The following is a 27,569-nucleotide window of genomic DNA, read 5'->3' on the forward strand; positions in this document are numbered from 1 at the left end:
GGAAGTTTGGACAGTGCATGGGCAATGGTGGGGCTATTTTTGCCACCTTGCCATCAGTTTTACTAGCACTGGCACAGGGAGGACTGCACACCCCATCTGGATCACAGTTTGCTGGCCACCTTCAGAATGACAACCAGGATCTGATCACAACCGGTTCACGGCACGGTGCCTCATTTTTTTTGCTGGGTATTACTTACATACACACACTTTTTATTGCAGCATGTACAGCAGAGACCTGCAAGATACTTTTGTTGCACCTTAGGAAACTAATTACCTCTGATCAGGTCTGAAGTCAGTATCATGGAAAACATTATCTTACATCTGACTTGCTGCATTTACAAAGAAGGAAAGGAAGGAAGAAATGTATGAAAATAGTTGAGGAAATAATGTCTTCCTTGAGGATGTCTGTCAAACTACAGAGATGTTTAGACAATTTCAATAGCCTCAAATGTGTAAAAGTATGTACGAGAAAATCTTCGGACAGTACCCCCCAATATGCAGCAGCTAAGTGACCCTCCTAAGTCACAGCTTGCAATTATTTAATAACGTGCAGAGCTCAACTTCTATAAACGTGACAAACGGCTAGAGCAGAGCTTGGGGGGGAAAAAAAAAAGGCATGAAAATTTTTACAGAACGGAAAAAGAACAGCTTTATGGCAGTGACTACCGCAGGAGTGTTAGAACTAGGTTTGACATTAAGAATTAGCAGTGAAGTACAAAAATGGTACTCTGACATTAGCTGCCTAACTAGTTGATCTTCTTTTTCTTGTCTTTCCTCTTCACTTTTTTTTTTTTTTTTTTTTTTTTTTTTTAAGTACCCAGGAAGTACTTCTTAAGCATCCCTAATGCTTTTAGGACAAGACACTTCCCCATTTCTCAGCCACTAGCACCTTTTAATTTCTGAAAGAGCCACGGTTGAAAATCTTAATTAATTGTTCCATACTGCTTCAGGATCATTATGCAATGTAATAAAGGCCGTGTAATTATGAAATTTTACAGCCATTACCAAGGCTGATGGCTCGTATTTCATCCTCAGCTGGACCCAATGGCTTTTAGCCACTCAGCTCCCCTTTGATGAACTACAGACAGATCTATCAGGCCCAAACAATATCCAGGCAAGGCGGCTATAATAGCTACCTACAGATGAAGCCATAGATAAAGATAAACTATAAATCTACACACAAATGCAGGCACATTGCCTCAGGATGACAGAGGGGAGAGGATGAGGCACTTGGGAAAGCTAGCAGCTTGCAGAAAGGAAACCCGCTCTCTCGCTGGCTCTCTCACCCTTATTCAGTCTGAAATTTGTTTGGCTTCTTAAAGATGTAAAACCCTCTCACACTTTAAAAAAAAAAAAAAAAAGTTCTTTTTGAAGAACTATGCATTTTTCAATAGAAAGCAGAGTGTCACCCTATCTATCTATTATATTTAATGAAGGGGTGGTTATACAGACAAATCAACTCATCCTCCAGATAAAAAGTCATAGTCAACAAGTTTGCAAATAATATCTGTAAAAGTGAATCCAGATCTGTTGCTTATGACACTGAAAAAAGCAAAACATCCTTGATTTCTAAATGCATTATCATGAGCAGATGCACAGAGGTGAAGTTAGATGACAGGCTTTCACTTGAGGCAGCATGGGAGATGCAATTTCATGCAACATTGTCCCACATTATTTTATTTTCAGTTGAAAATGAAAATACTTTTCAAAATTCAGTGAAAGTTAAAGGAACAAGGGGATTATACATGACCTTAGTACCTGCACCACTGGAATGTACTTTATGGGGGTGACCTCCAACAATGCACTCTAATTTAAGACAGAAGGCCTTCCAAGTCTGTTTTGTTAGTTGTTTGAGAGTGAGACAAGGCTGACTAAATGATCTCTTTTCCCCAGAGATGGCAAGCTGCAGCACCCTCACCAACTTTCAAAGAGTCCAGGGAAGAGTGTGAAAACATTAGTTTGAAAAGTGAGTCTAGCAGTAGGCCTTCCAGCAGCCTGAGGTTAGTTGTGAACCTGATGTCAAGCTCATGGCTGAAACGCATCAGAAGACAAGAAAACGTAGAAGGAAATTATTAACAGCATTCTAATACTAACGACAGAATGGCTTGGCCCTTTCCAAAGAAGGCAGGACAAATTTAGAGGAGGTTTAGAGAAAGTAAAGCAGAGCAAGGTACCTGGGTAAACTCTTACAAAAAGAAAGCAGGAACTGTTTTCCTCAAAATAGTGATGAATTAGAGAATTCAGTGCCAGTATATATATATTAACAGCATAAAAATAGGTCTACAGCTTTTATCGTCTTTGTCTTATAACACAGACCAAGCACCATCACAGTGAAATACAGGAAGTTCAACATGAAGGAAGGAAGGAAGGAAACCCTTCATTCACAGCACCGCTGTACTGTGGAACTCCTTGCCAAAAGGTGTCACTGAAGCCAGCACCTCAGAGAGGGAAAGCCAGAATAGTGACAGACAGAATACTCTCAATCCAAGTAAAAAGGACAAGGATTGTTTTCTTCCTTATTCAGTCTAATCTCTAAACATAGGAAATGAGAAAAAGTTTTCCTGAGGCTTCTTTCTGCCCACTATGGGGTCCTGTATCTTCCCCTGAGGCTAATAACCATCGAAGGCAGCAGAGTGCACGTCAATGAACTAGCTTTCAGTTCCTACTTGCCTTAAAACTCAGAATTTGGGCTGCCTTTCTTTGAGGTGTTTGGATCCTACTCCTACAATTAGCGTTTACAACAGAAGCGCTTAGAGGGATGTGCCCCAGGCAAAGAATCTCAAAATCACAGCATCTGAGCTCTCACTCTGGAACTGCTACTGTAGAAAGATAAAAATAATGGATATGGAAGAGCCACAGGAAATTTGCATCATACACATAAAAGCAGCAAGGTATATGTAAAAGCGTGTTTGCATAGAACTGTGTATGCATGTATTTGCACTAAGCAAACTCAGGGTATTGTAAAGGCTACTGAAATGAGGAAGGATCACTTGTTCATTAACTTGTATTCTTGGCTTGTTAAAGATGTATTTTTTGAATAACAAAAACTCTCTTGCTGAAGGACAAAACAACCATGTCATCAACCAGGTCAGATCAGAGAAGTATCTGCTTAAACAGGGAACAGAATCATAAAGGGTCAAGAAAGTTGCAACTGCAGATGGGCAAGGGTATATGTGATTGAGGTTTTTCCAGCACAAATGCTGGGGATGTTTGATATATGGTCTTTTAAGGACCAGTATCTACTGTTAACATGCCTTATTGAAACAGCATGCATGGGGAATATTCACTGTATATGGTGTGAATTGATTATTTCTTGTAGAGTAAATCATAAGCATTCGTAATGGGAAAAACGAACAAACAAACAAAAACAACAAAGACCTAATCACATACTGTACATTAGGACATCTAGAATACTAGGATATATAGATACCACTGGACTCTGATTCCTGCACAGCATTTTAAATTGTTTTCTTATGCTATAAAAAGTTACTAGAATTCAGTGAAGGTCTTAGCTAAAGCATGGTAAATCTTCTATCTCCTCCACTTTCCATCCAGTTGACTATTTTTAGGCAAATTAGCATCAACCTCATGGATGAGCTCTGTAGATTTACCTCTTTTTATCCTCCCACCCAATCACTCACATCAGTAGGATGAAAAGCAAATACAAATGCACCCAGCAGGAGCATTCTTCAGAGAAAAAAACTTAAAGTAAGAAGTAAATACAAAGATGTTATTTTAAATTCTATCAGAAGCAGTTATACCAGTAAGAGTGTTATATCAGTCTAATAAAAATAATGTAAATCACATGTATACCACCCTATAATTTTTATTCCACAGAACAGCTGCATGAATTTTTGCTCACATTGGTAAATGTTCAGTCTGTCATAGAACGAATGTCAGTATTACATAGTATAAGACTACAGCTATGATTTTTAATAAAGTACAGCAAAGAATTACATGCTGATCAGAAAGTTATGTTGTTAATTTACGGTTTTCTGCAAACTGCCTTGAAGCAGACCTGGCTCAGATATATTGGGGCAAAGTTTATTTTTGCCAGGTATGGATTACTGCAGATGAAAAGGGAATCAGCCGTACATATTTTGCGAAAGCTTTTCAGTATTGGTCTTAAAACATTTTCCTTTTTCAAGTTGTTTTTTTTTTTTTTTTTTTTCCATTTAATAAACAGTTGTACGCAGCTTACACATCAGCATAAAGCATTTTCAAGGAACCTGTTTAGAGAACATGCAGAGGAGGGCTATTGTTATGTCTCTGAAAAACCTAACTGCAGTAAGACCATACTCTGACATACAGAAAGACATTAGCATAAGTACAGACCAAAAATGGAAGGGAAATAGGGTATAATTGCATGTTTTCTCTTTCAAGATTCACCAAATGTGGCACAAATCTGTAGCTACTATAATACACGCCATGTTTTACACTGATTTTCTACACTTGGTATTCCCTAGCTGAATTGTTTCTGAAGTCTATGGTGATTTTTTTTCTACAGCAAATCAGCAGTTTTTCAAGAGGTCTCTGTGCAACCCAGGAGTATGACATTTACTAATGTGTTGAGATTCAGGGATTCTCCTTTGTAGAAGCCAACACTAATAAGAAAGATATGGTTCAGTGTCCTGGGTATTCTTCCCAGTTTTATTAATTAGATGGAAAGCTTCTCCCTCTGGAATACTGCAAGGTATTTATTAACACTTCAGCCCACAAACTAGAGTAAATTTACAGTAGTGGAGGTAATTGCTACATACACGAGCTCTTGTTATCAACTTGGCACGGATAAGCAAAAAAACCCAGAGGTTTAGATTATGATCTTTTTCATGATATTTTAATTGTGCTTCTTAATCTGCTAAATTAAAAACTATGGTACAATCTTACTCAGATCACTGACAAAAAAGATCGTATCAATTTGCAACAAAATGTATGAATGATTCTATCCCTTTTAATTATACAGAGAATTTAACAGTCACATTCAACATGGTCACAGAGTGACTAAGATATAAACACCAATTCTTTTACAGTTGTGCCATCTTATCCCTCAGCACCTTCACATTTTACTCCGAGTCTCTCATCTAATGCACAGATACCCTTCCCTAGCTGATATATAATACCACCAACTTCTTTCTCTTCCTTCACCTTCAATTTCCACAGCTACTCCCACTGCTATGTCCTAGCAAACTGGCAACTGGTAACGACCAGGCTGACGGTCAATATTATTTGTTACTTAAGTGCTTTACTCAAGAAGCCTAAGTATCCTCAGAGCTACTTCATGCAACCACATGTTCCGCTCACCATTGCATTCAGCCTTCCCTTCCTTTGCGTCTGTCCCTCTGATAGACCTTGTTATTCTTTTTGGGCACCAGAAGGTCAGTTTCAAGTCTAACCAGTGATGCCCTGTCCTTTATTGATGCACACTAAATTAACTACAGAGCTTCTGCACTATGCAGCTCTCAGTGCTCTTATTTTTCATTCCTCACCCTATGTTCTACACTTGTGGAACTGCAAAATGTTGAGCTCTAGCATCTGGTATTTGCACACACTTGTCAACAGTTTTTAAAATTACATGGAAAGCATGATTGTACTTCATGTGGATGTGCCAGTGGAAAGGTCTGAAACATCTACTCTATCAGTGGTATGAGAAGGAAATATGTTAGAATTTCCTCAAGTGTTTTGCCAAAAAACCACGCTTGCTGGGCAATCACGTAATATTTGGTCTAAAGGCCAAATCTTGGTATTTGAGATGTCTGTGCAGAAGTAGCTATGAGAGACAGCTCCAAAAGCTCTTTTGTAATACTTCACTGTTGCTGTGACTGTAATAGAGCTCCAGTTGAAACATCTTCTCACTATGTATTTATATCTTCATTCCTTCAGTATCAATGTAACAATTAGACTGACAATGAATCCCACTTAGCTATCCTGACTGCACAGGGCTCACGTCATTCCCAGCTGGCACTTGCCAACATCCCCTCATCAAGTAGCTAACTTAATAACATCAGCAGTTTTCAGGAGTATATCACAGATGACATAGGACATATTGATGAAGCATGAGGTAATAGTCAAAGGAAGAGCATGAGAACGACAATCTAGTCTCCCAAATCTACCACGGACTTCCCTGCGATTCTGTTGGAGTCAATGTACCCCCTCTGTCTCGGAAGCTTTCTGTGCACTCTAGGGATGAATATACCAATTCACGGGGCTGCTGTGATATTTTATTCATGTAATATTTGAAAAAAAAATAAACAACTGGTATTGTCAGAACAAAAAGGTCTACAAAGTATATTTAACATTTTTAGAGAGCAGAATGGATGAAGGTATAAACTGGCTAAAATGTTTTAAAAAGAGTGGATATGCTCTATTCCACTGTATGTAAAATAAATAAATCAACATGTTGTACTCACATCTTTCAATCCTAGCATGCTGCGAATCCTACTTCACATTTTACATCTACAGCTCTCAGAGGACCCCCAGATTTGGAGGTACAACTGAAAGGGACTTACCCTTCAGCTGCTGGTGCTGCGCTGCCCCTGTGCGCTACGGCACCTCCTTCTCTCTGCCTGGAACTACATCCCTCTGAGTCCTGTTCCCATCAGAAGGCTCTGTATCCAGCCCACACAATAAAACAGTCTCATGGCCTTACATACTTCAGCTAATCATCAGAAAAAGACCAGAAGAACATAACCTGATTGCAACTAACAGGAAGTTTGGGCAGTACAAGAGTTTAAGATGGCTTCTATTAATGTGACCGGATTTTCTTTTGTGTACTTCTGAGGCAGCAGGGCTATGCCCACAGGATGAATGCATTTTGCACTGCACTAAGATGAACATAAAGTAAAACTAGGATCTTAGCCATGCAGTGCTGACTTTTATAACACTGAGTAAGAGGGTCAAGTGCACTAGTGTTCCAAAACTGTAAACAGACATTGATATTATACTGTATGTATAAAAATGCATAAAATATGTTTAATTAACTCAGGGTTGTGACACAGACTGACAATTCAAAACAGAAATCTCAAAGCTATGCCTGACACCTTTGGAGTTATTTTGATCTTTCAGGAAGATACATATTTAGGCCAGATTTCTATACATTCGTATGTATTTTTTTAATATTTGAAAAACGCATATTATTTACCCAATTGCCTAGAATGTCTATTGGAGAAATACATATTTATTTTTAAAAGCAATCCATATATTATTTACTCAGTGGATGAGAATGACTTCAAAAAACCGTTCTGGTCCATCAAATAAATACATATTTATAAATGGTTTTTAAAATGCATATTATTTACCCAATGGACTGTAATGGCTCTGCTAGTGCCATTACATGTAAATATGTAATTAGCCACACAATAAAATATCCCTACAAAATTTCTCTGAAAAGCATTGTATTTCCATGTGTCAATTTTATAATACCTTTTCTGTTGTTATTATTTTGTTTTTAGCATCAAGGTGATTACCCTATGCTAATGACTAAGGCTTTACCATATTTCAAATCCAGCTAGCTCGGCAATTACACAGAGCGTGAAGTTGAAATCCGCGTTCCTTTCTTTCAAAACTCAGGTTTCCCAATCCCCTCCTTGCAGGCAGTGCAGCTGGGCCAGCCTCCCTGCCAGCCCCCCGAGGCCGATGGGGCTCCCCTCGCAGCACCAGCACTCCTGTCAGCGAGGAGCGGTGAGCACCTGGGCATGGCGCTCACGTCGCTCTCCTCCAAGCTTCTCCTCGCTGCTAGCCAAGGCACCTGCAACACTGCTGGACCACCTCGGTTAAGGCCTGCCAATCTCAGCCAGTGCCAAACTTTTATTTATTTTTTTTTTTGTCTTGAAAGTGAGGGCAGGATATGAAACATGCTACTCCAGGGACAAAATCCATTTTATCACAGAGTCCTGTATGAGTGTGTCTTTGAAATGATGCGACTTAATAGAAGCAGCTATGCCAAGTACTTGGGAATTTGTTAAAGACACAAATTATTAGACTTTGCCTAAGAAAACATGCACACTTCGAAACAGGAGTGAAAAGTACTATTGTTAGCAGTGCAAGTATCTGCTGGAATAGGTGTCATACATTAGGATGTAAATTTTATTCTCTGAGCTGAATACCAGGTGATTAATTCTGATAGCATAGTGATCAATCGGTACAGATGCCGCACCTGAGCAATGTTTGTTTTTGTACACATTGGTAACAGAAGTGCATCACTAACACAGGTGTCATTTGCAGAGCTGTGCAACATTTCTGGTTTCCTGAAAACACTGACACTGGTAGTTAGGTTGCATGTAGTTCTGCCAATTTTTTTAATTAGACCCGTTATTGATTTGATGAAAAAGCAAATTAAACATACCATGGTAGTATGTAAATTGGCTAGACAGAACATAAGGTTCTGGTACTGAGCTTCTTAGGTGCATGGCCTCTGCATGCAGCTTTTACTCACCAATGCCTCTTGAGACTACAGAAACAGGGGAGACTTTCACAAGAGACCTAGGTAGCTGTAGTCTAGCAACTGAGGTATAAAACATCCAGGAGTATGTTAACAGAAAGAGACCTTTGGAGAAGAAATGTAGTGAAGACCAAACCACAGACCAAGAGTCACTCAGTTGCTCAGAAACAGTTGAGAGTCACTCAGTTGCTCAGAAACAAACCTCCTGTTTTCATGACGCTGCTACAGAATTTCACCAATTTGAAGATAAAAATTGGCTGGCAGCTAATAACATTTTTTGTTTCAAAACTGCGAGAATTGTTTGTTAATTGATGGTGCACTTTAAGCTGTCTACATCTCTGACATGTGGAACTGATGCTGCATGCAGCTCACACATACTTCTTTGCAATTTTTCTTAACAAAAGAACAAGGGTTTTCGACGCCAAGAATAGGTAACTTGCAGTGATCATATAGGAGTTCACATGTCCATGTTTGCAAACCACCCTTCTCACCCCCTCCCTTTGCTTCTTAACAGAAGCTTTTAGACAAGGAGCTCAACACAGTGTGGAGGCACAAGCGAGTAAGTGTGCTCACAAGCAAGCTTCTTTCTTAGTTTCCATTTAATTCATTTACCAAATCAAATCAAACTGCTACTGTGAACATTATTTTGTTACAGAAGGGCTAAAGGATCCCACCAAAAGTCACTCCCTAGCACCTGAGGTTTAGCTTCTTGAAGAGGGTCAGCTGAAACAAACCTGACAGGACACTGCGACAGCAGGGCCACTCAGGGCACACAGCTCACGGCCTGAAAAACCTCTGTGAAGTTTCCTAAGGTCAAATACAGTAAGCCCACTGTCTGGCTCTGGTGCACTGGAAACCTACATAAGTCAGCACAAGCTTACAAAATCCTCTTTTCTTATTTCCCACAGCCGCTTGTGCCACAGCAGACGGACAGTAGCTTGCACTCTCTCTCTTGTGTCATTCTGCACTGTACAAAGGCCCAGTGATACGATTTCCGACAAGGCAAAACTTGAGTTGAACTCTGTGCTCTGCACTTTTAGGTTCCTTGCTCTATACTGCCAGAACAGTCAAGGATATCTGGATGAAAGCTATGTTCAGTTTAAGACAAGATTTCAGTTTCATGTCTTGCTAGTGCTGCCAGGATATAAGCTTATGTGTTTTTTTTTTGTTGTTGTTGTTTTTTTTTTTAACTCTTGAAAAGCATTTAAATTGATGTATACAAATAGAGTCATTAATGGAAAGCAAGACATTGCGAATCAGACAAAAGACGTATCAATTAATCCCTGGGATGCACATTAGGCAATCAATTTTCCCAAATCCCAAATCAATTAAAAAATAAAAAAAAAAATAAAACGAAAAAGAATTTGAATTTCCATGCCTTTAAAAAGACGGAAATGGGAGGAGGAAAAAGGGATGTTGGTATCCCACTCCTTGCTGTCTCTCTGCACTATGCTCTGAAAATATTAAGTATGAGGTAACTTGCAAAGATTGTGAAGAATGTATTCTGTGTCAGTGGAAAAAATGAAGTTTCAGATTAAAATGTCTAAAAAGAAAAGAAGGAAAGAGAGAGAGAAAGGCATAATGTAGAAAGCATTAGGAAACTTTTGGATTTCAGTCTTATGCATGCACAAGGTGCCTGCACTAGAAAAAGGTGCAACGTGTCTCTTCCTGTGCCTTTTTGTGCACTGATGGGAGTGATGTCCTACAGCATTTCAAGTCATTTATTGAAGTTTGGTGGTGGTAGTGGGAATGTTGTTAAGGGAAGTAGAAAAAGCAATGTCCATTTGAAGCTTGTCTGTGAACTTTGCATGAACCGCCAGGAATAATGTAGTGTGATGACAAGCCAGTTATACCTTCCACTAAATTTGCTGTCTGGAATGAACTGAAATAGTGTTTGGTTTGTGTAATTACGTCCATCTATCTTTATATTCCAGCGGCATATCGCAAATTGAAAATACTAAAAATTGACTGTTGGTTCTGATATTTAATGATTGCCAAAGACAAGACGATGATTTATTGGTTACTTACCGATGTGACACATTTGCATCTTATTAGACGGAGATTACTATTCCTTAAAATGCGGACGAGGCCTGATCATGTCTGATGGATTGATTTGATTTGCAAATGTAATCAAACTAATAAGAGGGAAAAAATGAGCAATAATGCCTTGTTTTTCAACTGGCAATCACTCCCCTGCCAACAACGCTGATATCCCTGACTAAGCAGCCTTCACACAGTCTTCCTGTCTCCTCAAATAAACAAAGGGATGCAAAGAGCTTGATAAGAGGATAACGAGCCAAGTATGGATGTAACATGGAGCCTGTATCTCAGCACTGTACAACTGTATCAATGGGAGTACCAGGATAGGACTTACTTTGCCTTCTGTCCTTAAAAAGCAGAAAGAAAAAAGCCAAAGAGTAAAATCACAGTGATAAAAAAGCCTATACTGAGTCAGGGAAAAAAAGTTCACAAAAAAAGAAAAGTGGTTTTAATTTAGGGAGACCCAGGAGAATACTCCTTACCGGTATAAAAGTTACAGGATAAATTCCTGGAATTCCCCAACCTGATGTGAAGCTAATTTGGGAGTGTATTTTGGTCAATATCTTTCAAATAATTGGAATCACTGTCTACAGCCACAGCATCAGAGAACTTATTTCCAGAGGCATGCTGATCCGTGTTTTAAAATCCTCCCAAATAATAAGCACAAGCTTTCTGCAGATTTTTATCTGCACCATATTGATAACATAAACAGTTAAATAATATATTTCACTATAAACATTCTATCATTCTGGCCACATGCTGATGTTTCCGTAAGGGCTGAAATATGGTTCTAGATAAGAGCAGATTCCTACTCTGCTTACAGTAAATGACCCTAATTCACCACAGTAGGATTCTCTTCCTTGTTAATAATAATAAAAAAAGGTTTTGTGAAAGGAATTGCACCATGCCCCCTTCCCTCATTTAAACAAAAGTGGTAAGTCAAGCAGAAGGAAATAATAATGCTTTGAGGTCCACACAGGTTTCAGATTGTGACCTGCATATTTAGGAATTGATCAGTGAAATCAAGGCAAGTCTTTCTACTGACCTAAATGGGTTTTCAAATAAAGCTTTACGAAAGAGGGAGGACTGAGTGTGAATGTTGACAGCTGAGGAACTGATCCTACAAATATTTGGGAACACTGAGAACTCTGCACAATGGAAGTGTCTGTGTAAATAATGTGATTGTACTACTTAAATATTTTCCAGACTGATTGCTAATTTGCTTCACTAAGGGATATTCGATAATGTAAAAAAAAACTTGCTTTAGGGAATAGCTATTATAAAGTGTCAGGTTAAAAACAAAGTTGAATATATAGCTCCAATTACCATGCTCAAAGACCTCAAAATATTTTCATAATTTAAAGTTTTACAGCTCATGTAATTTATACTTATTTTAACAGTGGGAAAGCATCCCGGTCAAATTCCAATTAAATAATTACATTTTGTCTACCTAAAATTCTCACTGCATTTTTAATTGGCTAGGACACACTTCACTGCTTCTCCTAAATTGTTTAGTGTTGCCATCCAGTATATAAATAGCCACCACTTTCTCGCATGGAGACAGTACACTTGTCTGTGTAGCTATCAGTGGAAATTCCCATCCACCTGAGTGGCTGTAGTACCGCACACCCATGGCAGCATGGGGCCTTGTCTCCCCATTTCATACCCTCTTTATTTTGTTGTTGTTGTTGCTGTTGTTTTTCCTGGTTTCTTTGCTTGCTTTTGTGTGTCTTTTTTTTTTTTCTTCTTTTTTTTCCTTTTTTTCCATCCAAGCAAAGTTCTCTGAAAGACTGCATGTTTGTCACTGATTCCGGCTGATTACAGTATGAGTATGCAAATATTCACTGTCAACACCCTCTTCTCTTGACTTTCTCTCCTGAAATGCCCATCTGAGCCTCTGTCAGACACTGCCCTCTGTAGGTTTATGAATGCTTGAATTATCCTGCATAGAGTATGCACAGCTCTTCCTGAGCTCTACCTGAACTTACTTCTTAGTATCTTTCTAAAGCACCCTGTTTCAGAGTGGCCTTTTGTTAGCAGAGACAATGGTGTGGTTCTGGATTCATATTTGAGGATTATACTACACAATAAGAGCTACTAACTATTGATTAAGTGCTAAACACAATCACTACCATCTCCATATTTGTGTTGAATTATATTAGGTGAACTATTCAGAACACATCATTAATGGTGCCTGGAAAATTTTCACTAACTTGAAACTTAAAGAAACTCTTTAAAACACCAAATTCACTGAATGAAGACCATCTGGAGTTCACGACACACATTGCATGTTAAATCTGTAGCTGAAGATTCACTAAGCAATGCACACCTGCACCTACACAAAGGTTAACTTTATCTCTGGGAAACTTCAGTGTAGTAAAAAGTGAAAAACTGATCACAAAGTAGAATGCCTTTCTACAAGCAACCAATACAGGGAAGAAATCAAAAATTATCATCACTGCAAATTCAGTTTGTGTAGGACACAGGAACCATGGTAAGTTCCATATACTACCAGATACAGCTTGTATCATAGCAAATTTGAATCCTGTTCATCAAGGCGGGCATGATGCTAAAGCACAGTTACAAGAGAATCTCTGACTAGAAATACACCCTGCAGCCTGCTAATGTCATGATGTATTTATGCCACTAAGTGCATCTTCTTTCAACAACCATATGAGCAGCAGCTATTGTATGTTAAACTATTCCCCCTAATCTCTCCAACAGCTAGCTGCCGCATGCAGGCTGCAGATTTGCCCCTGCCTCTTCTTCACCCTCACCACAACAACTCACCACTGTGTTTTCATGCATGACATGTACAGACCTGGTAAGTTTGCTGACTCTACTTTTCAAGTGCCATTTCCACTGAACTTAGAGCCTTCCTTCAGTAGTTGGATCTCATTTCAATATTTGATTTCACCTCATCTCTTAATGCAGCTGATTGAAACTGATGGTGCACAACATGGCAGATGAAAACATTTTGGGGAGAAAGTTCAGAGCTGTACAGTAGAATTTCCACTCATCTGTAACACGTGTCTTAGGAGTTCGGGCTATAAATCCCTTGGGCAGCCTAACATACTGCCAGATAAATTTCTCTTTACAGAACAGGTTTTCAGACAAAAGGAAGGTTCTGTATTTTTTTACTCAGGTGGAAAATTACCTAAATACTCCCATCTGCTAGTAACTTTGCATAGTATTAAACTTGGAATTAATTAATTTATATAATATTAAAGACTGACTTAGAAGTTGCTGCAATACGTGTTCCAGCTAGGTAGTTAAATACATTAGCATTCAGTATCTGCATTCTTTGGATTCTCTCGTATTTCTTTCTCCATATGTGTATGTGTGCATAAATTAAAAGACTGCTCAACACGAAAGCTTACTAGCAGAGAAGACAGAAATTCATAAAGCTCTTGTATGATCCAGCTGATGTAGAAGGCGATTACTGCAGACTCATTTTTAAAAACTGCTGATTCTGTTGATCATAGTGGATCCAGCCCTGCCATTACAACACAGCTGCTCCCCCTGCTATTGCTATACTATATATAACCAGGCCCAGGTCACCATGTGCCCTGCCAGAAACGTGCTGACTGGCTAAGGGGGCCTTGCAATACAGGTAATTAATCCTATTCTAATGTAGGTTAAGCAGGTGTGAAGCCTAACTCATCCAGAGAGAAAGTAGAGGCATCCTCAGAATTATAGTATTTAGCTGGTCTCAGATAACTTTAGGAACTAGACCATCCTGTGCTGCTGACCCAGTCATACAGGTGTAGATTTGTCTGCTCTAAATCCAGGCTGGGCACTGGTTCTCCTTCCCCTCCCTCCTCTCATCCTGGATTTACAGTATCAACACACATGACTGAAAAGCTGCCCTTCTCTTCCCCACCCATAACAAAGCAAATACAGGTTTGTTGGAGAGTAAGTTAGATTTTGAAGTCACCTGTTTATTTAAAATGCACTAAATGGTTGCCATAAGAGGGCTATGTTGCTCTAATTTTATTTCTGCATTCCCTGCATGTGCTATGATCCTTTCAGAGGCCAATTTAAATTGCATGTAACATTCATGATCTCATTTCTAACAAAGCCTTCACGAATTGCATTGCAATTTTAAAACTCTCAAAAAATGTCTTTGTCTGGATGTTCTTTAAACTCTGATTCTGGTTGAAAAAGGTATGCGTGTGTGTGTCTGTGTGTTTTTAGGAGAGGAGTCTTGTAAATACAGAAGTAATATTTCCTGAAGATAAGTGATAGGCTCAACTCTGCAGCATTTGTCTCTTCTGCGATTCTCACCTAAAGAATAATTTCACAATTTATCGCAACTTTTGTGGTGTGTTTCTGAGCAAGACACCTTCCTGCCTTGTGGCCACGAGCTCCCACATACATGCCAGAAGTTGGCCATCCCTGAGGTAATTGTACAGTTAGGAAAAGTTTGGGAAAGGAAGCCCCCTCAGAGATTATTTTAGAAGTTTGAATTGTTTCATATGAATAGGGTGGTAATTGAACTGAATTAGGAGGGAAAATGGAAGGATTCTAAAGAAATACCATGCCTGAAAATCTAACATGCCCACCTATCTCCTCTATGGCATTCCAAAGACTGTCCCACTTGCAAAAGGACATTGCTGAGGTCTCCGATTTGGATTGCTTACAAAAAGAAAAAAGAAAAAAAGAAAAAAAAAAAAGGAAAACAGAGACTACAGTAAAATTAAAAAGGCTAAGATACATTTAGATTTCCTTCCCCCTGGTAACAAGATTAATTCCTTGTTGGTTCCGAACAAGGAAAACTGTTACTGAGTCATCTGCAATTTACACAGGCCTAATCTAGTAAACCCGTTTGTCACACAAGCAGTGGGTACAAAGGTGAGCACTGTTGTCCTCTAAGTGGAAATACTTGCTTCAAGCCTGAGCCTGCACATTGCTGCCAGGGTCTCTGAGGCAGTGAGGATATATGCAGGGGACAGAGCCAACTCTCAGCTCCCACGGACAGGCTGACTCCTCATGTGGGTGCATCCCTTTAGGGCCAGATCCTTGAACAACAGGGATGTGCAGAGCACATTTGACTTGTACACCCGTGACAACTGATCCTACCGAAGGCTCTTGGTCTGTCTCTACAGATTAACTAGGCAAAATACCATACGTATTTTCTTTTACAAATTCTGCTTGCAGTGCCTGAGAGCTGAATAAAACTCAACTATTTCCTACATTTTTATTTTGCAACTTATTACCCCTCCTCTTGGTGTCATGTCCCCCCCTTGGCCCCCTTCCCCAGTGTGCTAATGTACTGGATTAAAATGCGTTCCTGTTTTATCACATTTCTTCTATTCAGCATCAACTTAGAACACCTTTAAATGGTGTATTTTCAGTACTTCAGTAATACAATGTCTGCAGCAGGGAAGCAGGCTGTATAAGTCGATCTACAAGTCAGCTAGGGTAACACAACACTCTTGATTGTGCAAGAAGAATAATAGCGAATGACTGCTGCATCTTTTTATACCCTTGCATTTAAGAATCAAGTAATAGCCATTTTTGTTTACAGAAAGAAAATGAAAAGCACTGGCATTCATTACTGTTGATTTGCTCTCTTTTTATTAATCATTTCTTATTTTTAAAGGGCCACCGGAGTGAACAACATAATGCAATGGTAAGAAGATATTTACCAATTTAGCACCTCATTATAAAACTACTCAGAAACCTCTTTGTCTCTCGTTTAACATAATAATTATTAGTGGCAACAAAAGTGGATCCCACACTTGCACCGTGATTAGCAAGTGATGAATTTGGGTTGAATATATTGTATTTTGTTAAGTAAACCTTATTATATCCCAAATCCTCAGTCTAAAAAACATCTAATTTTAAGAAAATAATTTCTACCCCTGTTTAAATGCATGTTTCCAAATTAACCAGTGATATTCTATAGAAAACTGCCTCTTTTATGCTTGAACTCTCCAGCTGCCACACAATTTATATCTCTTTCCTCCCCTCTTTGTTTTTCAGCCATTTTCCCTGAATGTCAAAGTCAATTTAGTGCATTTCACTTTGCTGAATAAATCAGAGGCGAAATCCTTGCTAAAAGTGAAAATTTGATTTGCTAAAAGGAGCTTAGGGCAACTATTAATCAATATATCCAGAGTGTCAAAGCTAAGGCCATGATAGACATGCATTCATTTGGAGATTGGTTGAGGCAGATAAAGGGGGACACTGGGAAAAAAAAAAAAAAAAGTGCAACAGCCAGACAGTGTATCGTGTATGTTGGGGGCATGGGTGGAAGGAGAGGACTGTTTAAAAAAAAAAAAAAAGGAAAAAAGGAGACAGTCAGTACTTATATATTAATAAAAGCTGAACTTAATAAAGACGTAAAGTCCCTGTTTTATTCTGATTTTTAGAGACTTCATTTTAATGAAGGATTCTTTTTTTTTTTAAAGTAATATGTATGATGTACCGAGCCAAGTTCTTCTATTACCTGTTATCTCCATTGTTTGTTTGTTTGTTTGCTTTTGGTGATGACTACTCTTAAACAAGCTTTTTCAAGAATATATAGGAATTTTAAAGTCTAAACTACCAAGTGTTCCAGATGCTTTTCTAACAGTACCATTTCAGATTTACTGCACGTTTATCTTATATTCATGTGAAATTTGCAGGTGATGAGATGTTTGTATGTCTTAGAATAAATTCTTTTTTTTTTTTCTTTCCTCTAGTTAATTTAATGCTAGCAAAAGATGCCAGAAGTGACTATCCCAGAAACTCTAGTGGTCTTTTTACCCTAGGACATCTATATCCAATACTACAAGAAAGTTCCTCACCTCTCCATTGCTGTCTGTCTCAATCCCGACCTGGAAGCAGTCTTTTTTGATGAGCAGACACACTAAGAGTATGTGCATCTCTAGTCACACAGAGTCTACTCCTTTTTCTACTCAAATTGGCAAAATTTTTGCCATTGGCTTCAGTAACAAATCTGTCAAGAATAGTCTGTCATCATATCCCAATTGGATAAATTAAATGATTTTAAAATTAACAAACGGACTTTTACATAACTACCCTTCTCCCACACTGCTGATTCCTGTTTTTTTTTTTTTTTTTCTTTTTTCTTTTTTTCAGAAAATGATGAGACTATGTACATATTTATTCATATATTTTCCTGGAAATCCAACCTCCTCCCAGCCTTGAAAGTCACTTGCACATTCTCGGTGGTACTATTTTCAAAAAATGTGAAAGAAAGAAAAATATCACCATTCCTATCACTTTAGATGATATTAAAAGCACTGATGTAAACAGTGGGATAGATGAACTGTTGACATTTTAGGCACATTGCTGATCTATACTGCTCAGAGTAGCTGGAATCAGCATTGTGATCTAAACCCTGGCAGTGCTGGCCGATCCATGCTAATGTTCAAAAATAAAACCAACAGTCAATTGCTCATTTCCTACATTATACAAGTTAGTGACTGAGGTGAGGGTAGTCTGCAGCTTTTAAGAAACCTTTTGGATGGAATTTCTACCTGTAAAGCCCAATGCCCCTCAGATGGTGTATGGCTGTGAGTTTGTGAGTTCAAAAACATTTCTGTCATATGAAAAGCATGCCTGATTTCCATAATTAGTGTATATTTGTAGAAGAGGAGAAAAGCAGTGGGCTTTTGATGAATGGAAGGCAAAGAGAACTTTCAAAGTGTCCAAGATAGCACACTGATAAAGGGCGGGATGTCCTGATTCCCCAGGAGGCTCAAGTTATTATCACTACAAACCGCCTAGTCAGCACGAAACAGCTCATACTCCATTCCACGTTACATGAGCATGTAACATCACATTTACATGCCCACCTGTCTCTGGAATAGGGTGACCCTGTGGCAGGGGACACTGAGATAGCTTAGCGGGCCTTGTCATGTTGTCTGGAACGGTCCTCAACTCAGCTGGCAGCACAAGAGGCTTCAGAAGGCCTCAACCTCAGCAGAAACAACAAATTTTACAGCAGCGTGGTATGGACTTAGAGGAAGACGTCTATCCTCCTTGCAGAGCTGATATTCTGTGTTAGCTGCTCCAATTAACAACCCAGAGAAGGATTTGGACAACAAACAGGATGTTGTCTATAGCTAAAACATATATGATTATAAACACGAGGTAGTTCCAACATACAGCCTGTCTTCAGAGTCCTACCAGCATTAACACTACCATGAAGTGTGTACCCAATTCATGTCTGCATGGATGTACCACGTATGCTCCCTCGAACATTAGCTTTCCAGAAGTGACTACGGTCAACTTTTTCTCTGTACTTTTACCTACATGGGGCAGAATTTCTGTAACAAATGATGAGTAAAGGGCATTTTGGTAACGACAACTCTGCAGCAAATCATGTTCCTGTTCAGTATTAAAATGTTAAAGCATACCCCTGAGAGCTGCTCTGGAAAGGAAAGCTTAAATACTGTCCTCCAGAAAGAGTATGCCGGAACAATAATGTTTCATAAAACATTAACATTAGCACTAAACTATTCAAAACATCCTTGGATTCGCTCCATCAAAATCATGCTTTTTTTTTTTTTTTTAATACTGGCACCAGTGGCAGTATCAATTTCTAACAATTCCCTTTCTTAAGCTCTGTTACTGCTGAACACTGAACTGTTACACAGTTGAAGACAAGCGGGCTTATTTTACTAAATAATGTAACTAGTTATTTTTGATGTATTAGTCTGATTTACTGTTTCCAAACAAATTTTTCATTTTAAGTGCAAAACGTTGATTTCTATGGTCTGGTTGATGTTTTTTCATGCATGCAAATTTTTTAGAGAACATTTTGTCTTTAGCTTCCTGTTATGCACATTTTTAAGAGCTTAATGTTTCCTGCCTCCACTTAATATGAAAAGAACATTGCACATTTTTGCTGAATGTCAATGAGATAGTTACATTACAGAATTCGTGTCTAAACGACTCTGAAACTGTGACTAGGTATCAGCAGAATTCCACTCCATACTGGAAAAGAGTTTAATTAATACAATAGACCCAAAATAAAATGGATCCTCCCCAAAATACAAAGCAAACACTGGGAAACTCAAACAAAAGTAAATATTGAATTAAGCATGTCTCTCTTATTTAAGTGAGACAATAAAACAAAACAAAACAAAACAAAAGTCTTGCAGAGGCTTCAGAAATATAGTTATAATTTATTTAGGTCAGTTAATAGGGGTTTTGTCTCATCAGGCAGGAGATGAAGCAGCATCAGTCTCTCCCTAAGCACCTTCAGTATTTTACTAACGAAGTTACAGTACATCGGAATATTTTAATCTGACACAAAGAACAACAATAGATCTGACTGCTGGGCTGATAATCTTCTTATCACACCCTGTGAAACCTAGCTCTAATATTTGACTGAGCCTCCATTACTCGGCAACACATTCTAAAAAGGCCAACAATGAAGAGAGAATGAAGTGGAGTGTGGAAGTACCTCCATATCTACATAAAAGAGATTAGAGGCGACAGCGTTCCATTTTACAGCTCAATCATATTGTGTTAGCATGCGCTTATCCGAGCGCGGATGAAATTGAAAGAGAAATAAAAAAGAGTCAGGCAGATAGGAACCAGAAAAGCGAGGCATGAGCAATTTCCAAGGATATAAAAGGATGCTAATGGCGGGGCCCTGTCATTCTTAAAAAGGGCTATTAGGGCACCATCATCTGTTCTTGTGCCCTTACACTCCTCTAACTAAAGTCAAGCATTTCCTAATGCCATTGTGATCTTTTTCTTCTTCAGATAAGACATGGTCATGTTTCATAACAACACACTTTCCATTTATTTGATTTATAAATGCAAGGAGACTAATTCTATTTACTGATAAAGGCTTTCCATATATATTTTTCTTTCAATATTTCCTTTTGTGGATGGCATAGACTTTTTGTTCAATAAAAGCAACTATTGCAAATGTTTCCAATAGCACAAAAGTACTAATGATTTTATGAAAGCATTTAAAGTTTGTATAATTTTAAAACAATTTTTAGTCTTGTGACTGCAATGGGAAATCGTTGACTATAGGAGAATGCATGCTGCATTATTACTGTTTTATAGATAAGCTCACTAAAAAGACTTTTTGTTAGAACAACAAAAACATTGCTTGTTTCTCTTGCACAAATACAAATTTCATTTGTAATTGCAACGCCTTACAACCAAGATCTTTTATTAGTTATTATAATATATAAGGGCCTGTAATTACACTGAACCTTAAGAAATCGCTATAGTAAAGAAAGATTTGCTGACTGCTGATTTGCTGTGTTAGGCACAAATTCACTACAGGTGTAATTAATCTGTTCCAAAAGATGTACACCAAGGTCTGCTTTACTAGGTCCACTAAACTGCAGAGAACTTGCATACAATTTGCACCTTTTTCTAACTCATCCTCTTCCCAGTTCAGTTCTGTTAATGCCTAGGGTAACATTTGTTAGCTTAGACAACAGGCAGCTAACACCAGGCTGGGCTTTTCTACAAGTTGTTTTGTGCCAGACATCAGCTGAGCTTAGGCAGTCCAAGTTCAACAGCACTCCATCATTCAAAACCAAGCTGCAACAGCTCATCACATTTGCCCTTTACCATGTCAAGCCCTTTCAAATTTTGATTTTTGTGATCAAGCGCCAGAAAACAAGCACAGGTTTTATCACTGCCCTCCGTTACCAGAAGCCTTATAGAACCTTTTTTTCCCCGTTTAGTACTTTATTTTTTCCCCATACCTAAGTGGGGTCAAATGAGTAAACTTACACATGCGGTTTTGCCATGGCAAGTGTGCTTTTGAGTTTACCTTGTAATAAAGGGCTGCCTCATGTCAGAAATATTCCTCAACCAGTTCAGACTGCAGACTTTAAATTTTCAATGCCACTTTACAGCATCCAATAGATTTTTCATGCTAGCCAAGCCATCATTTTAAAGGCCGTTCAGTCTCATCCCTCTGCTCTTTCTACCCCTCCAGCCAAATCAAAGATATGTAACACATTCACAAATCAAGCTGACAAAAGTTTCCTTGCAACTACTCTGGAGTGTGACTGACTTCTTTGAGAACTATTCTATTTTGGTTAAGGTGATCTAGGTATCTTCCAAAGATGAAACTCAAACTCACCTGTTTAACTTATTTTGACTTAATTTGGGGTGCTTTATTAGCAACCAGTGTAAGACAAAGTAGCTAGTATAATATAGAGTGATGTTTAAATTAGTTTACAATTTGCCTGGGCTCATCTAGAACTGCTCTGAACAAAGCCATTCAGAAATGTCAGCTGTGTTCCTAACCACTGTAACAAATTGTTGCCTGAACGCTGCACACCTAATGACTTCAAATTAGCTTCACTGCGATATTGCCTGACAGTTCGTTACGACTGTTAGCAACATAGCTGGCGTATCATGACCAATAAATTGGTTTCAGTGTGGGCTGGGAAAGGGACTTCCATCAATTTGATTAAAGAAATTACTGTAGCATTCAAAGCATAAAGACAAACTAGTTTAAGGAGACAGAAATAAGTTAACTGTACCAGAAAAACATTGCTTGTGATACAAAAGCTTGTTTATTCACCATTTGCAGCACAGGGAATGACTAAATTTCAACTGTGTGGCATATTGACTATTTGAGAATCTGTAGGCTGTTTTCTTTCGTCTGCATCAAAATAAATTTCCATAAACATAAAAGTTATTTTATTATTACACTGTGTTAGTATTTATATTTATCTAATATGACCCAAAAGCACCTATTAAAAGAACTGAGGCCTTGAGCTGGTTAGCATGAATTATAACAAAAAAAAAAAAAAAAAAAAAAGGAAGAGCCAGTCCTTACCTAAAGTTTATGTTTGTACAATCATCAATCAATCATAAATGTCAAAGAATCGTAGGAAAAAAGTAAAACATTGGAGTATAGACATTATGCTCCCTGTTTGAATGAATGAAGAAGATTCAAGGCTCTCACCGTTCTGCTTTATGTCTACTAGTAGTAGAAGACTATTTTTGTGATTTCTTTGGATACTGGAAATAAAATATATTTAGCTTTGATAAGCAGACAACAGACTGCAATATTTATTCTATCATTAATATTGCAGTATCCCAAAATCATGTATAAAATGAGGATGTTGTATTACTCAGAGGAACTAAAGGATATCAGTTCTTATGTTCAATAAGGCTTCACTGTCGAAATTAGAAAGCTAATGAGCTGATGAAAACACATAAACATGCCCACTCATCTGCTGGACTGAGAAAATACCCCAAGAAACAAGAAAAAAAAGCCACTATTTTCTGTGTAACTTTACCATTTGTGAAAGGTGACAGACTGACAACCCTGGAGACTCTCTACGAGCTTATTTATTTGCCCTCAGAAGAAGCAGAAATACCACAGCACTGAGTAAAAAGAAAATATACTTCAAATGTTATCTGAAGAAATCACTAATCTTGTGAGAGAATACTTCTGATGACCGCTTTTCTGGCTGAGACGGGTGACAGTTAGCTTTAAAAACATCCAAACATTTAAGAGTTGTCGAGTCCAACCCATTTCATACAGACCGAGGAATTACCAAGATACTGGAAGAGACCTTTTGGTACAATTCAGTTCTTTCTATGGAACTGCTGGAACAACCCAGTTCTCATGCTAGTCTGTTCAAGGAAGAGAATAACTCCTCCGTGTCATGCCAAAATACATCTGAATTTTTGCACCTCCTCCAGTCAGTATAAGATAGTGCAGCCTTTATGGAATAGAGGAGCTAGACTACATTTGACTCTTGCTGAATAATATGAGTGCAGAGTGCTTATACTACCTTTCCCACCAGGATAACGCTCTGGATAGCAAGTTTATCTTAATATAAGTAATAAATGAAAATATAAGTAAAGAATGAAATGTAAGTTTCACATGAACAGAATGTGAAACTTACAATCGTGCTTATACTCATAGCAAGAATAATACCATTTCCAAAATAAGATATAGTATCATCTAACCTATGTCCAATGTGAATAATCTGGAGCCTTAAGAAAATTTTATGCATTGTAGTGAGGGAACAAATCTTTTTTTATTTTTTTTTAAACCAGAGCATAACAACAGATGTGATGATTTATGTATGTCATTTATTTGCAATAAATACTATATGTACCTGGAATATGCTTAGCCCATCCGATGATCACCACCAGTTCTCTGTCTGCCAGGTCACAAAGAGTGGTAAGTGCTTTGATGTCACTGTCTGGAACAGTGGGGTCAGGCATAGCATAGATCTTCTCTGGTTCAGCCACCAGCAAATGGGAGACAATCTTGTTATCTGTAAAAATGGCCCAGAACAGTAGAAGATCACCAGTAGCATCATTCTGCTTTTTAAACAGATGGCTCACATTTCAAAGTGCACAAGAATTTGTCTTAAGATACCGGACCTAATTAAACCTTATTGTAATTTCACTGGCTTCTACAAGCAGTTACAGCACAGCCAAATCCGATCCATTAACAATGTTCATCGAGCTAGACGTGTATGTTCTTAAGAATGTAAATTTAATGGAATGTAGAAATACGTGATCACCTCCTAATATCAGAGTACAAACTGTAGAAAAATCTTCATGCATTAGAATGCATTTTGGACAGTGCAATCTTGAAAAGTTCTGCCTTCCCCTAACTACCTGAAAAAAAACCCAAAGGCGTTGGTATTTTTTGAGCAAGGAAATACCACAAGCAATTAGTCAATCACTGAAATTTGCAGTGTCTGTCAGCAATTTCAACAACCATTTTCCATTTCAGATGTCCCTGTTGAACAGTTGTAACAGAAACAACATCAGGACTTTCTCAGTGCTTATTATTCTATATATCTTATATTATGGGTATCGAGCCTGTTAAAAAACTAATAATGAATCCGTACACTTTGGGGCCTATCTTGTGAGAAAAGTGGGGGTGTTGTCATATATTTGCTTTTCAGTGAAACATGCAAATTAAGATTCAGGTATAAAATCAGCTTATTTAAGTAAAAATGTATAAAAATAATATAAATATATAAAAATAGAGTAACAATCTCTCATTTCTAGCAAGGAAGAGCTATTAAAGCCAATTAAACTAAAGAGTGCAAAACTAAGGAAAGAAACAAGGATGCAAATACTACCTTTAAAAACTGGTTTTATGCAAAGAATGATGCTTTATCATATGCACACACTTACTATTTTTACCTAAATATCATTTTCATTTGTATGTTTAAAATTTACTTTTCCATCCATATAAATTGTGAAATTTATTTGGAATAATCAATTAAATTATATGGAAAACCAAAAACAAAGAACAGAAGAGCCTGGAGGATTTACAACACAGAGTTGTTATCCTATACAAGCAGAATAAACAAAAAATGAGCACTATAGTTACATGGAGAAACAATGGAAGTATCTTATCTCCATATAGGAGCCGGATTTGTTACTCTCAGAACACAGAACTGAAAAATGGGAAACGAACTAATTCATTAAACCTCCTAATACAGCATAGATTATAATTCCAAATGTATTTACATTTGTACCTTTTTATGGTAGGTACATCTTCTGACCTCAATTGCACCACCAAAATGTCAAGCCCAAAGAACACTCTTCAATAAATTTACAGTAAGCTGTTTCCCTTCTTAGGATAAAGAGTCACGGGGCTTGATATAAATGGGATTCCATGGGGAGAAGGTGCAAAGTATTTTCTGACTGCAGAGCAAGCAGTTAGAATTAGTATTATTTTCCTTCTGCATATAAATCACAGGCTGGACCATGCTGTTCTCCTGTGGGGGAACTGCAATGGAAGCTTGCCCAGGAGTGTCAGAGGGGCTCCCTACCAACCCATGACAGATTTCCATAAAATACTCACTTGATTCTGATTTCTGATACTTTACAGCTCGTTTGTGGCATAGGCTTCTTGATTCTGATCTACCGTCTCTCCAGTTTTTTGCCTTATTCCAGATTTGTGTGTCAGAAATTGTGATATATGTTAGGCTTTCATAAAATAAGTGCAAGAGCCAACTGGAAACCATCACATCAAGCGTGTTTTATTACAAGGGGATATATTCATGTTTTATAGGAACTATGCCAACTGAGTAATTCTTGATCTCAATATTCTACTTATTATCAAACTGATTAATGAGAAATTCTATTCTTATTTAAAGATGACAGATGGTAGTTTTAACTTATATTGCAAACAGACTTTGCACATTATTTTTTTAAAATTTTAAAGTCTTTCCTTATGATTTTGAATTTCATACAGAAAACATCAAGTTATAAGAGAGAACAGATAATGTTGCTTCTTCCCAAATTCCCGTTATCTCTATATCTTCTGAAAAGTAGGATAAATGTACTTTAATATCAAAACATATCTATGAGGACTTCAACTTTGTGTTTTTTAACTAATGATAAATAAATGAAGAAGAAGCACTCAGGGCCCTAAGTTCTGTGTTTTTTTTTTGTTTGTTTGTTTGATTTTTCCATGTAAACAAAAGAAATGGCTAAAGAACCTCTTATATTTTTTAGTGAGGTTCCTCATCAATGATTTTTTTGCATACAATTCGGGAATATTGTATATTTTGGTTTATGACTCACAAAATCTCAAATTCTTTTATTTTCCCAATCAGCAAGATCTACGGGCAGGCCATGAGATTTCATGGTGAAGCTGAAAAATGCAATATAGGCCAGAAGTAGGTCTAGGAAAGATCCTCCAAACACCCATTCTTTCACTAGAGGGAGAAGAGCTACATATACATGTATGTAGCTTAGCATGCCTGCATGTATTCTATATGTATGCACGTATGAAGCATGTGCTAGAATATGGCATAGAAAAATTCTGAATGTACTCAGAAAGCCCCATCACTCAGGAAATTGAATAGCCATGAGCACTGTTTCTAGGTAAATCTTATTTAATGTTTCCCTAATTAGAATCAATAGAACCCAATTTTCATTCCTGTGCCTTTGTTATGCACAAACTATCAGTCAGGGTCCAGAAAACCTCCCAGGCTAGTTCCACACAAAACCGATTCAACTGTTTCAAGTCCTGACACTTATCTGACAGGATCTGAAAATTAAGTTTTATAAATGTTTGTTACAAAAATGTTTGTAATTAGACAAGCTGAGGAAAATGAAAGGAGGCATTTAGATAATGAGTAATGATTTATAAGGAGGTTGGTTTATCTCTGACAAACGGAGCTTACAGAAATTGGTATAGTTATCATCTTAAAGGTACCATAATGTATTACTTTGCTACTTTGCAGTAATCTTGGGTTTACACGGAGATTCTTGTATTTGAGTACAACAGTGTTAACCTCGTTCATATCAAAGGGCTTGGTTTGTTGTTTTTTTGTTGTTGTTGTTTTTTTCCCCTTTTTGGTCTTGGCTTTTTGGTATGCTAGGCTATCATCATTTCTACTCAATGACAATATCAAGTAAATGAAAAACTGACAATCTGTGCACCCAGGAAAACTAAACCTCTAATGAAATTAAGCATTAGAGTTTATTAAATTTTATTGTATTATCAGAAAGTTTTTATTATAATGTGCAAAATCTGCTTAGTGCAGCCCTAGATTGTATTTACAGAACGGTGGGACAGCTTATGTAGGCTGAGTAGAAGATGCCAGATTGGACAATTGAAGGAATATAATCAGCATAATGTTTTTTGGAAAGGCAAAAGGAAACTATGCCATATGTTCACTTAAGCCTTAATTTTATGTAAAACTGGCTGTTTTTTCTTTGACACAGCTAAAATGCCCTTTCACTTACAGTTCAAAGACTGTTTATTTGCTCTCCAGATCCCCATATGCTCAAACGTATTGTACACAGCACTGTCCCCTACTGGGGAACACAAACTGAAACAATTTCACTTTCCATACAGCCAGGTATTTTCAAGAACCTACAAATATGTGTTGTCTTTTTCTGTCAGAGGCACAGGTACAGAAGAAAATGCAAGAGAAGGAATTTCCTCTCCTTATTTCTCTGTTTTATTTCTCTGTTTTAAGAGCAAATTAACCTTCATGACAGAAGCAACTGAATGTGTGAATTCTGATTTGAATTTGAAAAGGTTTACAGCATTTGATAAAGAGTGTATGCCTTTGCAGGGCAATACACTAGCCTCTTGCACTACAGCTATAATGCTATTAAATTTACTTCATGGAATTAGTAC

General features: G+C 37.7%; 1 protein-coding gene across 23 annotated transcripts in view; it reads right to left on the bottom strand.

Annotated features, from left to right (window-relative positions):
* ESRRG (estrogen related receptor gamma) overlaps positions 1 to 27,569 on the bottom strand; it is a 405,024-nt gene that overhangs the window by 24,308 nt on the left and 353,147 nt on the right. For all 23 annotated transcript variants that reach the window (XM_068675998.1, XM_068675996.1, XM_068676009.1 and 20 more), the window contains one exon: positions 23,560 to 23,721. In XM_068675998.1, the coding sequence (XP_068532099.1) occupies positions 23,560 to 23,721 (162 nt within the window). The remainder of the gene's footprint in view (positions 1 to 23,559; positions 23,722 to 27,569) is intronic.

The sequence above is a fragment of the Anas acuta genome, chromosome 3 (genome assembly GCF_963932015.1).
Source record: "Anas acuta chromosome 3, bAnaAcu1.1, whole genome shotgun sequence".
NCBI lineage: Eukaryota > Metazoa > Chordata > Aves > Anseriformes > Anatidae > Anas > Anas acuta.